The sequence below is a fragment of the Lissotriton vulgaris genome, chromosome 4_1, assembly GCF_964263255.1.
Source record: "Lissotriton vulgaris chromosome 4_1, aLisVul1.2, whole genome shotgun sequence".
Taxonomy (NCBI): Eukaryota; Metazoa; Chordata; class Amphibia; order Caudata; family Salamandridae; genus Lissotriton; species Lissotriton vulgaris.
The window spans coordinates 617,459,290-617,473,615 of record NC_141691.1 but is presented as its reverse complement, the minus strand read 5'-3'; the positions used below and the strand labels follow the sequence as shown (position 1 = coordinate 617,473,615).

General features: G+C 49.0%; 1 protein-coding gene across 2 annotated transcripts in view; it reads right to left on the bottom strand.

Moving 5' to 3' along the window:
• CDK13 (cyclin dependent kinase 13) overlaps positions 1-14,326 on the bottom strand; it is an 841,634-nt gene that overhangs the window by 554,323 nt on the left and 272,985 nt on the right. For both annotated transcript variants that reach the window (XM_086964864.1, XM_086964863.1), the window contains exon 2: positions 14,150-14,209. In XM_086964864.1, the coding sequence (XP_086820990.1) occupies positions 14,150-14,209 (60 nt within the window). The remainder of the gene's footprint in view (positions 1-14,149; positions 14,210-14,326) is intronic.

The following is a 14,326-nucleotide window of genomic DNA, read 5'->3' as shown; positions in this document are numbered from 1 at the left end:
AATTCCATCACATTTACAGAACATTAAGATTTTCAATGTTACTTCTTTATTCATAAATAGTTTATTTATCTGCTAATAATTTGTTTTCAACAGTTGCAGACTCTCCAAGAAGGCTTTGTGGACCAAGAGGGGTACCCAGCCCACAGGTTAAGAACCACTGGCCTAGTGGATTTTCAACACACATGCAAATTAACAAAAAAACGTGCTTCATCAGGGCTTTGGTAATTCTGATATATTCTAAAATACTTGCACACTTCATTTAAAATGTGTGCTAGAAAGAAAACCTTTCCTCTTCCCCCTGGTATCCAGCAAGATTTTTCACATAAATCCTCTCACTTTGAAGAAAGGAAAGTAAGCACCAAGCTCCCGCGAAAGACAGAAACTGGCATTTTGAACTCAGTCTTTAAATGCACAGTAAATGTGATAAGAAAAGAACTAGATTTACAAACGTGATTACAGAAAGTAGCACTTGTGGAAGAATACAATGAGAGGAAGTGTGAAAAGACTTTTCTCATTAGGCCGGAAAAACTGAACCTCAACAGCCCAACACAAATAAAGCCAACAAGTAGAAAGCCCCAAAATGCGAGTTACAAAACCAATAGTAAGCAACAGGTTAAATACATTCCCAAAGAAGGTTCCTGAATGTCACCAAAATGCCTTTAGCAAACCAGACAACTGCACTGTCTGGTAGGCGTGGACCTAAAAATGGAAGCTATTGACCTGCACCCGCACCCGAGAAGCCTTATGCGTGAGCAATCAAAACAATATACATTTAACTGCATATAATCTTCTACACAGAACAGCTGAAAGCTGAATTCAATTTAGCAGAAACAGTGTAGTCTTTAAAAGCTTACACCTCAGTAGCGACACTGGTAGTGATTAAATACCGGTCAAGGTGCATACAAATCAATTACGGAAATAAGCCCACTTTTGCTAAATGTGTGAAGTAATTTATGCACCAAGTCAGACACCTGAAACCTGAACAAGCAAACATTACAACACTTCTGGGAAAAACAACAACAAAAAAACACAAAGATCTGCAGGATTACAGTCCTTACCAACTGTTATCCTTTTTAAACTTCAGCCTTAAGATTGATTCCAAAATACTGACTAGAGGACGTGCTAGAGTGCTTGCTTTCTCCTTAGCAAGGAACTGAAGATTGCGGAGATATAATTTAGCATGTTAAATTAGCCACCTTTCTGATCTAACACAGCCAGAGTTTTAACAACCCATTGGCAATTGTACTTCTAGATTCCGAAAACATGCTTGCTCTGGTGTGGTGGCAGTTTGTGGGACACAAAGCCTACAATAACAAGCATTTGCAATGCATTAGGTCTCGCATTTGCGAGAGTTAAAGCTATTGGCATTGCAAAATGACCAAGCCTTTTATTCATCTGTTTTGATAATTAACACATAAATAAAAGGCTTCTGCATTTACAATGCCAACAGCTCAAATTCTTGTAAATACAAGACAGGTTTCATTTCAAAGAAGCAGTGTTAGACCCGTCAGCCCTAGGGTGGTCTTACCCCGTACTTTTTGCCCTTTCCCAGGGAACCACCTCCAGTGAGCCAAGTGAACCATCCTGCCTCTGAGCCACCAACTCAACGCCCCTTCTTCTCTACCCCCCCCCCTTACCCACCCTCCCCCTTTCCCCCCCCAGAAACTACATAATAAGGGCGCTGAAACCTCCAGGCACCGCAAGGAAACACCTACCACAGTGAGGACTGCTGCGGGATCAACCAGGTAACAGCTCTGCACCATCCAACCGCTTCCCTGCCAGACCTGTGCCCCCTGTGCGGTCTTGCCTCCGCTGTCTTGCCCTGGACTGCCCAGAACTGCAAGAGACTACCCGTGTACCTAAAGTGATGTGAACCCCTGAGCGCTGTAATTGCCAAGCACCATCCTGCCTCTGAAAGCGCTGTGCCCATCAAAGCGCTGCATGCCTGAATCAACGCCACAGCACCGGTCTCAATATGCGTTGCCAAGAACCGTGGCATCGAGTCCGCCCCGTGGCACCCTGTCACACTAAGCTCTATTGAGGGGCGAAACTCACCGCTGTGGGCCCGGCCCGGTTGCTGGAGACAGCGCTGCTCTGGAGTGCGCCTGAGGGCCGGTCATCATCGCTGCGCCAGGTGAGCGGAGACTCCACTGCGGCCCCCAAAGCTAGGGGAGGGCAGACGCTGTAGTAGTGCAGGCCGCGCTGGGCCGACGCGCATCGCTGTAGCAGGGGAGGCCGCGCTGGGCCTGGGCCAAGTCATCGGCCGTGCCCCCCCCCCCCCCGTGCCGGTCCGTGTCCCCGCCTGCGAAGAGGAGAGGATCCTACTGGCTCTTGAGGCTTGACACCGGAGGAAGCTGCCCAGACATTGGCAGAGGCGGGCGTGCTCCTTCACTGCCGCGTCCTGACTGGTCCCGGGCCGGAGGAGCTATTGAGAGGCCCGGGATCAGTCCAACGACAGCGCAGGGCCCGCCGGAGGGTAAGAGCCCACCCCTCCAACAAGCACAAGCCCCGGGTGGCCGCAACACCGCATGGAGGCCCAGAGTACCGGCGAGGGGGCTCCCCAGTCACCGAGAGCTCCCCCTTTGCCCCACGCCGCAGCACGCCGCAAGAGCCTTCTCGGAGGCTGAAGAAAGAGGTAACCTCCCCTTAGGGAACTATAGTTGGGCCCAGTTGGCCCCTGTCACTCTGATAAAAGCGTGTAGTAAGGAGGAAAGGGACTAAGGACCCCTGAATTAGACGCAAGAATTGCCCTCAGTGGTGTTAGGGCTGAAGCCACCCCTTGCCAGGGGAAAGGTTCTCTCCGGAGTGCCCCTGCCTGGGAACTGTTGATAGTGCTTAATTAGGGTTTCTGAAGCCCATGATTACAGGGGGATGTGCCTGTTGCTCTTGTCATACCCCCCCCCCCTTTCACCAGAAATGGTTTATACTGAAAGTAGTTTATAATGAAATGTTCTCAATTGAAACTAGGAAATGTTTAATCTTGAAGGGTCCTATGAGATGTTGCAAGTCTGAATCTGCTTAGGCCCAATGTTGTTACCTATGCCTACACAATGAAATGTTGCCTGATGGATTGATGCTTTAATTGAGACAAAGCTAGATAAAATAATCTAGTTTTAAAACGACTAGCTGGTGTGGTGTCATTTTATTGCGAGTGCTTCCCTGTGTCAGTGTGAGTGTGTGCTGCACTTCTTTACACCTAGCTTTCGGGTGCCTTCCCGCTCGTGCCAAGTTACCGCCTTGGAATTGGTGACCCCAGTTCTTACACCCAGTAGTGACAGGAACACCCAGACGTGGGTCCTGAGCTCACTTTGCCACTGGAAACGAGCTGCACCTGACTGAAGATCCCAAACTACGGTGAAACCAGCCTTGGGTTGATTGTGAGGAGGTAATGTAATATAACTCAATCAACTGAGGCCTTTCTGTTTGTAACCTGTAGGTTGCACGAGTCTGTTATGGTTTGGTCTACTCAACGTAAATCTTCTAAAATAAATGCATTTCAAAACATAGGAAACTAATTCTTTCTGTAATGGGTGCTCAGCTCTAAAGCACCATTTTCAAGTTCTGAAGGAATTTTACTGAAGGACAAAAACTGCATAACATCAGACCCTTTTTGATCCATTGCGGTTTGCATAGTAAGAAGACCCCCTGGTAATCTGAGCCGGATGCCACTCTTATATAATGTTTACAGTACTGGGTATTTCTTTTAAGAACTGCAGAATCTGCTCCTCTGGTCCACTGATTTAAAAGAAGCAACCCGCCAAAACTACAAATCACAGAGGACACTAGTTAGAACCAAAACACAATGTTCAGGTGCCAAACAATCAGCAAAGCTGTGGCACACAACGTCATAACAGGGGAACTGGAGTCCAAGCTGTCAAGGGCTGTAGCTCCTGTGTGAGGATGAACAGAAAACCTGGGTTCCAGCCGAAAGCACTAGGCAGGATGGGACTTGTAGTTTCACCTTTCTCACAAGTCAGAGCATGCTTGCTTCTTTTTACTGAAAAAACAGGACTGGGTGAAAATCACCGCCGCGAAGGTGACCCGGTAGCAGTAGACATCCATGTGAAGACATGAGAGCAATAAACTTACATATCAGATTATTTGTGATTGGTGCCAGTCACAACGTTTCACGATGCAGATTGAGGAGGTGATGTAGGTCCCTGAAGCACCTTTCATCCATGCCTCCTTCAGATTGCAGTCAAAAGTCTTAGGGGTTACTCTAGAGGGGGTGTACTGCACTTCTTTAATATACCTACTCACCTGACCTGCATTTTTTGGCTTTCCTAATTCTGCTCGCAGGATTTACCTGGGAAACTATGGTCTCATAGAAGCAAACAGGATGCTGGGGACAGTCTACCCATTTCCCGAGCTGCCTTCAGTTCACAAATACAGATATGGTCAACTGTTTTGGGTCTGTTGACATTATGAGCGGTATTGGGCTCATCCTTGTCAGATTCTCCGGCTGAAAGAACAATGATGGCAAACATGTGGTGGTGCTGCTGCTTGGCGGCTGCAGGGCTATGAGCGATAGTGCTGTGCAGTTAGAGCACGGACGAGTTGACCCGAAGTCTTTCCACCTTCCCCAAATCATTAGGAAAGTGTTATCTACCATGAGTATAAGTCAACAGTGAGTCCTTCCTCCTTACCACAAAGCATGCTTGTGACATTATGTTCTCTGATAAGCTACCCCCATTTACTGGTTTCATATCACTTACCTGCCTTTCACAAAAACAAACCTAGCCAGAGCAGCCTGGTATAATAGCTGGCAAAATACTGTCCATATCGCCATCTAGGCCTGCCCACAACACCAGCTGAGTACCTCACTACTGACAAAATGGAAACACTGCCTAGTACTCGCTGCAACCTACCAAAGACACTGAATGTTTTACAGTTTCGTGTACGGAGCAAGTGAGGGAATAAGAATGTTGGGACCCGAGTGAGCGAAGCGCCAGTTGGTATCCCCTGGGTGACTTCCGACAGGCCCATCCTTTTAACTTTAGGGCGAAGGTGGGGGAGGGGTGGGGCGAACAGGCTTGACTATCGCGCAGCAGCTTAATGTAATTAGGCACATCTCGGGAGCGGCTGCAGCGATTTGGCAAAACCCACTAGGCCCACCCACTCTCCCATTGTCTAATAAAGGTTTGGAAGGTGTTTAGTGCGTCAATTTCAAGTGAAGGAATTGCGCTGCAAAAGGTAATGGTTTGCCACGGCTGTTTTGGTTTGGAGAGTCGGGTGCGGGTGGGGGAGAAAGATCTAGGAAATAAACTTAGGGTGGACTTCAGCTCTGCTGAGAATGGCGATGCATTAAGATCTACTGAAGTATACAAAGAAGTAATTGATGTAACGCTTGAATTAATCTCAGCCATTGGTAATTACTCAGACCACATTCCAGTACATCTTTATTTTGCACACCATACCCCCTCAGTGTGGACCCAGCCATAAGCAAATCAGTCTTGGCATAGCTCCAAATAGGACAGTCCAGCTCGAACTGCAAGGTCCTCCCTGAACCAGAACGCAAGTAACCCAAGACCAGTTTCGTCCTCAGGGGCTCATCAGTCAGATATAGCTTGGATCCACTGGCACAGTGTGGAGCCAGTCTAGGAAGACAAATTTGGTGCTTTCGAAATGCAGGCTTCTAGGAATCAGCCTAGACAGGTTATTTTGATTCCTCAATAACCTGAGTGATTAAACCTGTGATAACTTTCAGTAGGGCTAGCGTTTCAAAGTAGAGTAGGCTTCAATTATGTCGTAGGTATACTGTCTCCATTCCCCATTGGTCTTGCTCTTTCGTAAACTACAAGTTCGTAAGTGAGGCTTGCAAATACTGAATACAAGGTTTCTATAGGGGTATCTCAAAGTGCAAGAAATAAAAAAGACTGAAGTAATTTGCACCAAGGAAGAGCATCATCCTTCATTCTTTCCCAAGATATATCAATTTCCTTATCAAAAGCAAATTGGCATTAACTAGTACTGATAACATAACCTCACATCCTACATAAAAATCGTGCAATCTTATTTTTAGTGTGCCTTCTCATCTTCAATTCTTTTGCCATCTTTGTAAACCATTAAATAACCATGACCAGTAAGGAGCTTCGCGCGCGTCCAAGATGGCCGCGTGAGCTCGGGGTTCCAGAGACCCCCGGCGCCAGATACTATCCTGACAACTATCCTGGCATTGATGGGCAGATAATTGAAGCCTTTATGAAGCGGTGCCGGTGGCTGCATTCCGCGGCCGATTTCGCCGCTGGGAAGCCGAGCAATATCGTCGGCGAGATTTGGGCCTACGGACCGTGGGAGCCGGAGTCTCGAGTAAATATCGACCCCGGCTGAAAGCGAACAACAGCAGGCCCAAGAACCGGAAGTCGCCGGTCTGACCCGGCGCCTACGGCCTATCGCGCCAAAAGCCTGTTTGGTCTCTGGCCTTCCCTTTGGCCACACACTGTGGGCGGGAAGACCCTTTTCTCCCCTGTTGGTGCCGCGGCCGCAAATCACTGCCGGCTGTGGCGTGGAGGGAGCGGCCGGCGGAAGACTCCTGGCAGGCTAGGGAGACGCCCAAAGACTCCTGTGTGGTGGCGTGGCTGCGGTCTCCTGGTGGTTAGTTCGGACTTCGTCCCCCCCCACCCCCCCACTCCCCCCCACCCGCGCGAGCCCACATGGTGTATGGATGCGGCGAAGTGGCTTGATGAGGCAGCTGAGCCCTGCGAAGTCTAAGGGAGACACCGGACTGGCCCAGGAGAGATCCTCCGGAGGGTCTATTGTTGCTCGGTGGCTGGGGCTGGAGGGGGCGACGCAGACCCCTTGGATAAGAGATACGCCTGCAGAGGTGGGCGCCGGACCGGATGGCGCGCCATTGTCAGTCTGCTGGATGGTTTGCGAAGCGGATAGCAGGGAATGACCCTGGGTTCCGTGCCTAATCGTTGGAGGACGACTGGTGCCCGGCTGCGGAGCGGGCAATCTACCCGGGTGGCTGCTGTGCAGGCCGGTGGAAGTGGCTAAGCCCGGATGCAGCACGACAGGGTCGCCGAGAGCCTGGCTGGCCATACAGCTCTGTATGCACGGACCCAGCGGCGACAGTATCTGTAGAATCCGAAAGATGCCCAGATTATCTACCTGCGCCGAGCACAGCCCCTGCTAATTGTTGAGCGTCAAGACATTGAGGTGCCGGGCCCGAACCCAATAGTGAGATAGTGACTAAACCGGAGACAGAGAAACAGCACTCTAAAACCTCCAGGGGGACCCAACTCGTCCAATGGAATAAACTACATTGCTACACGCAACCTAGGGGTTCGCCCACAGGGTCTGGGAGGCCACAGGACGGGAGTGGAGAGACCTCGACCCGGCGTCGGAGCCCACATTATTGGATGGGATGGCAGCAATAGACGGGGTTAAAACTTCCCTTGGTCAAAAGATGGAGTCCCTAGACCACAAGTTGGACACTGTAACCATCAAGGTTAATCTAATTCGAGCCAATATCACCAAAACGAGCGAGAAAGTAAAGTCGTTGGATATCAAAACGGCGAGTTTGACAGACGACGTAGCGCAAATGCAGCAAGAGGTTCGGAACCTTAAAGCCTCCAGTGAAATGGCGAGCCATAAGCTGGACGAATACGAAGGGAGGGCCCAGAGTAACAATGTGCCCATCATCGTAGTTCCGGAGAAGGCCGAGGGTCACGCTCCCGATCTGTTTGTGGAGGACATCATTCTCAATCACCTGAAACCGAAGGGGTTGGGAAACTTCTTCACAGTGGAGCAGGCACATAGGATTCCGGAGGGGGGGGGACAGCCGCGGCCCAGGGCTCCACCTCGGCCGATGATTGCGAGGGTGCTCGACTTGAGTGTTAAACCTGGCCTCGTGGCGTGGTTCCCCCCCCACTACTTAGCCCCCCGTCAGCCCAGCCCGGTACCTAGGAACCCCTGGTCGCCCTGCCCCTGTCCATCCAAACGCAAACGACCAGCCTCAGCCTGTCCCCGGCCACCTTCCCAGCCCCGCGCGCCCCGAACCTGCAAGGCCCCATAGGCCCACCGGCAGCCATTTTCCCTTCCCGAGGTCCTTGACTCCGTGGGCCTAACATGACCCCAGCCCCAGCGCAGCTTAGGCTCCAGAAGCGCCAGCCCCCGTTGGGAGAGGGAGGGCCACCCTAGTGGGAGAAGACAAGGAGTTTCGATGGCACCTCCGGCCTGCCCTGAGAGACTGGTTTCTGTCACACCTCTGGTCTTCCCCTGGGGGCCAGTTTCGATTGCACCTCTGGCCTCCCCGGAGTGCTGGCTCCAGACCTGCTGGCGTCTGGGAATTCCCGGACGCATCCTCAAAGGGATCAAAGGACCAACCGCCGGACCTGTTGGATGTGGGGTTTGAAGAGGATTGTGTGTGGTTTATTCAGTTATTTTTTTGTCTCAGACGACAAAAATTCATTGACATGCTTTCCACATGGGTTCGGCGGCACGATATAGTCGAGGGTCGGGATGAGTGTGTGTAGTTGGAATGTGAACGGTTTGGGTGATAACATCAAGAGGGGGATGGTTGGTCAACTTTACAGGCGACATTCCCCGGATGTGGTCCTGCTTCAAGAGACGCACCTGGTTGGTAATAAATGCATGGCCCTTCATAAGGGAGGTTATAAGCTGGTGGTGCATGCAGGATTTACATCCGGTTCCAGGGGAGTTGAGATCCTGGTCAAGAATTCCTTTCCATTGTCAGTGCAGTCGACTTGGATTGGTCAAAGGGGCAGGTATGCAGGTGTCTCGGGGCAGGTTGGGGGCCGGACGATCACACTCCTGTCCATTTATGTGCCGCCTGGCCTTCAGACAGAGACCTTCCGAGACCTCACAACTATTTTCCTAACGCTACCCCTTGGTGATCTTGTGTTGGGTGGTGACTTACTCTGTATTAGATGGGGAGATAGATTGTAGACCGCCGCGAGTGCTCGCGCCGGCACAGAGATGGCTCTCTGACTTCCTGGACATCCCAGGGCTGGTGGACGGTTGGCGGGTGCGCAATTGTTAGAATTGGGGGTCTCTGGTTGGCGCAAGTATGCACTTGTGACAAACAGGGACCCTCTCCTCTAGTCAGGGCAAGGGAACTACCCTTTAAGAATAACCCCTGCTAACCCTCTAGGTTGCGTGGCGCGAGCAGTCAAGGCTAATCCTCAGGGCGCATTTAGTTAAGCATTTATAATCACACACATTAAATAACACTGACCCCACAAATGGACACCAGGCTGTGGTATGTATAAAAATAGTGGTACTTTATGTAAAAATAGTTGATTTGTAGACTTATCACAAGACCATAAATAACATTAAATCAGGATGCACACAATACTTTTGTTGGGGTTGGAATTGATACTTTTCTTGGCTTGTTCAATGCTTCAATGCTTCAATTCAAGTTACTTTAAAATACAGTTCCCTCAGCAAAGCGTCTTAAAATCAGTAAAGACGACAAAGGGGTTTCCGGTTTCCTTAAAACAGTGTTCTGTCAGCAAAGCGTCTTTATGAAAAGGGGAACAGGTTTAAAGGCCCTCAAAAGCGATTGTGACAGAACTCTTGACTAAAAGATGCTTTGTTTCAAATTCTTTACGGAAAGCTGCTTGGCTTCAAGGCGCTGTTCTGTGCGCTTCGTGTTACTGGGGCACCAGCAGATTATCAGGCCCTGCAAGGGGTTAACATCCAGCAACAGATTCCAAGAGGGGCGGACCTTCGAGTCCTCGACTTGCGCCCTCGAGCACACACTTTTACAGTACCTTGCAAGGGGGGTTGCCACGGACAATCGCGGGGAACAGCTGCTGGCCCGGGACCTGACGTGCAACCAGGAAGAGGAAGCCTGAAGCTGCCCGGTGAAGAGGGAGAGCGGCGCCTGCCTTCCCGGGGCTCCCCAGACCGAGGGGGAGCCCTGCCTGCTGCCGTGAAGAGAAGGAGACCGGTACCAGAGTCCAGACCCAGGCGAGAGCCTACCCCGCACTGGGCCACACCAGAAAGAACACCGGCGGCAAGAGAACCGGTGAGTTCAGCTCAGAGGGGAAAGGGGGGCCGTCGGGGCACATTGCCGGTGCCCACGCCCCCCCCTCCGGTGTGTAGAGCCTGTTGAGGCTCAGGGGGCATATCTTTGTGTCTGAGCCCCCGAGCGGGGCTCCTACGTTGCCGCATTTCCTGGGGGCAATTGCAATGTTGAGTCCCCCGTGAGGGACTCCATCAAGGCGGCATCCTTATTGTGTAAATCCCTAAGAGGGCTTCGGGGCATTTGTTCATTCTGAGTCCCCAGAGGGGGGACTGATAGACAGAGCTTTGTACTCTAAGCCAGGGAGATTTCAGTTGACAGGTCCAACTGCTCATGCGGTACATGCATGGCACGCTGCCACTAAATGTCTTGGGTGGGAGGGCAGATTGACACTTGCTACCCCCTTGTTAAGGTCTGAGAGGTTGGGCAGTCTGTGGAAGACCAAGGGGTTCGATAGGTGATACCTTATAGGTATTACCCAGATTAAGGATGTGTGGGGGAAGGACTCTATACATATGTCCGACTCCCTTGTCAAACAGCATAGTCTGCACCAGAACGAATACTTCCGATATGTGCAGGTGAGGCACGCTCTTGCCGCTCAAGTCCCCAGGGGCACGGAGCTCCCGGAGGCATCTCCTCTCGAGGACCGGGTACTGGACGGGCATCTCCCAGAGAAGGCTATCTCGTTGATTTATCGGAAGTTGGTTAATAACTCTGAAAACCCGCTGTTGAAGATCAGGACTCCGTGGAGTACGGATGGGTTAGAGCTAGATGATGAAGATTGGACGGAGGCGGTATCATCCCCCAGGGTAGTCCCTATCCAGATGCGGCTTAGATTGATACAGCTGAAGGTATTGCATAGGTCCTACATTACCGGGCCGCGCCTGGTGCGAATGGGGCGTGCTGAGAGTGGAGACTCTAGGAGAGAGTTCAGAGACGTGGGTACCTTGATGCATATCCTCTGGCACTGTGATGTGATACAGACGTGTTGGATAAAGATTCATGACAAGTTTGAGAGAGGTGTTGGGGGTCGAGATGCGGCCTGGGGCTCAGAGATGTTTGTTGAACGTGTGGGAGCCGACTGATTTGAATGAGAACCAAAAGCAGTGGGTCACGCTAGCATATATGGTGGCCAAGCGTAATATTGCTCCGCTTTGGGGCGCTAGTCAACCGCCTCGCATCGGCAAGTGGACGGAAGACCTTGACTGGTGTATGTTACGAGAAAGATCAGTATATGTGGCCAGGGGTTGCCCGCGGAAATAGGGGAAGATCTGGGGAGCATGGAACAGTTACCGGGGGGGGGGGGACTTTGCGAGCCGCCCATGCCGGTGCCTGACCTAGAAGCACAGGAATCCCCTTGACCCCAGTGCTAACTGTCATTTACTAAATTCTGTATTGTGCCATTTAGGCCCGTGAGTTGAAATCGTATGCTTTCGCCTGAGAGTTAATTTCTCTTCATTTTGTTGTAATGTGTCTTATTGTTTAATAAAAAGATTTTTTTTTTAAATATAACCATGACCAGTGTTGATCTAAAGTAATGATTACCAGTAATGTTTATGTCCTCCTACAATCTTTCCTCCTCTAACTTCTCCTCAGAAAGAAACAGCGGTATTTCTATGGGTCCTTATATTTTATTGCAGACCCGAGGTGAAAGTGGCAGAAAGATCACCTGCAGTTCCACATATGCACCAAGTAGGTCAACATGTGTCCGCAATGTCAAGGAAAAACTAACCCCAGAAATGGATCCTCTAGTAGTGTTTTTTCTTAGGGGTAGGGGATCAGGATTGGTAGAAAGATAAAGAGTAAAGAAAATTAAAATAAGACAAAAAATCTAAAACCAGAGCCAACATGATTTTATTTATTTATAAAGTTTTATATAGCGCAAACTTGATCCAAGAGGGTACCAGAGCGCTTTACATTTTGGATTGCTGCGTTAAAAGTAACATCAGATACAAGAGCAGAGTAAGGTACAGTACACAAACAATGTTTCAATAATTCGGGAGGGGAGGGGGTAGTAATAGCGAGGAGACGAGGAGGAATTATGCCCAATGCCTGGCTGGGTAGGTAACGGTCAAGGGGGAAACCAGGTTCAATCTCCTCATTAGCGGTCAAGCAGCTCCACCGGACATCAGCCATGTTGCTCAGGCCTCAGCATTCAGGAAAACCAATTATTAATTTATTTGATTTGCGGAGGTTATATAGCGCTGCCTAGACCCGGAGGTATCAAAGCGCTTAACCAGGGGATTGTTGCATTATAAGGTACATCAAAAGGATTATATAGCGCTGGCTAGACCAGAAGGTATCAGAGCGCTATAACAGAGAAACATTGCAGTACAAATTACATCAGTTACAATAGCGAGGTAAGGTAGAGCAAACAACGAAGTTGAGAGAATTTGTAGGAAAGGAGGGGAGGAAGGAGCCTTAGCAGGGAGACGAGAAAGAACTGTGTCCATGTCCGGCTGGGTAGGTGACGGTCGAGGGGGAAGCCAGGGCCAATATCCTCATTAGTTGTCTAGCAACTCCTCCCGGCATCAGCCATGTTGCTCAGGTCTCAACGATCGGGAAAAAAAAGTTTTGAATAGACTACGAGGATAGAGGTAAAAAAAGAAGGTGGGGGAGGGCGTAAAAACAAGCCGGAGAGGAAGCTAGGGCTACCATATAGGGGTAGGAGATCATGGTCTGGTCGGAGTCTGGTGGAAGGGAAAACTGTGGCAGCCATCTTGGGGTCAGGCAGGTGATTCTAACATACTTCCTACACACACTACAGTGGCAGGGCACATAGTGCACAGAAGCCGCAATTCAGAGACCAGTATTCAGTATGTTGGCAAACGCAGAACCACAGTGTCCTATCAGCGCAGTCGCTCTGCATCTTCAAGGGCCAGCTGCTGGCTCCCTCGCCGATATTGTCAATCTCCACAAGCAGTCCTCTCAGACAGCGCGTGTCTCTAGGATGTTAAAGTTACAACACACACCTCACTAAGGGAGAGGTTAGGAGTCTGGCGTACGGGCCACTCAATCACAAACTTGACGGACACCCCGTCCACCACACCACCAGTTCCATCATATTTTTTATTGGATGTAATGGAATTGGCAATACGGCGGACGGACATCCGTCACGCCTGCGACGAAGCAACCCGTCCATCATACTCGTAATCAGGCCCTAAGGGGTAAAATAGTTACAGGATTATAAAAGTATCTTACATTTCACAACAGCAAAATACCCAGTGAGTTAAATGTGCATCGCTGTAATCTAAAGCTCACATTCCAACAAGGTAATTTGGTGTCATCTGGCTACAATTCCAGAAGTGCATTATACAGCACTATATGAAAACGTTGTTGATATTATAGGTTTACTAGGCAGCAGTAAAAGCTACCTAAAAGTTGTCCAGTTGGGAGTAGACACACGTGTCCCATAAATCCCCAAGTCTTGGGGTAATTTGTCACAACCAAAACACACACGCCACCCATCAGTTTAAACTTGGATGCTCCAACACATCATCTGCAGTCTATTTCTGTGTTTGTCAGATGTATTTTTGTTTCATTATTTAAAAATGAGCAAGCTAAACCAACAGCATCATAAAGACCCTCAAATCAGATTACAGACTATATCCTGAGCATTGTCAACAACTGTATTCTGTATATTAGGTCATCTCTGCAACAAGTAGATTTTTAAAGCCTACTATCAAGAAAAACATGTCACCTGGTTAAAAAAATAAAAAGTGAAAGCTAAATAGAATAACTGCACTAACTGTATATCTTTTGATATATTTCTGATCTTTTCTTAGTTTACTTTTGTTTAATTTGCCTTCTGAATTTTCTACTCATTAACCAAATTTCTTTTTGTATTAAACAAAAACGTTTTATACTATACTCCTATGACATTGTGGTAACAAAATCTACCACTGGATGTATGTTGTGTGAGTACTGAAAAGGTATTGCAAAGGGCTTAAAAATAAACGAAAGATTACGAAATAGAGGTGGGTATCCAATCATAACTATAGGAGTAGTACTTTAAGTAAAATCAAATTATAGCACTCTGAAGGGTTTGCTCTCTTTCTCTAATGTGGTCCCTGCTTCCGTCTGCCTCACAGGACAAAATCATGTACGTATAGTCAACAGACAATCCCAGTGCAATTCAATAAAAGTTAAAGCACCTACTTTTCTTTAGAGCCAGCGTTTCTGTCACGATTTCGACTGCGTTCCCTGCGTGTTAGATGTCTGCAAAAAATAATAAACATTAATTTCTTAAAACTGTGACCGGTTGTTTCTGTACAAAAATAAACTGCTGTTTGTAAACTAACAGGATGATACTGGGAAATAACAGGAAAAAAAGCA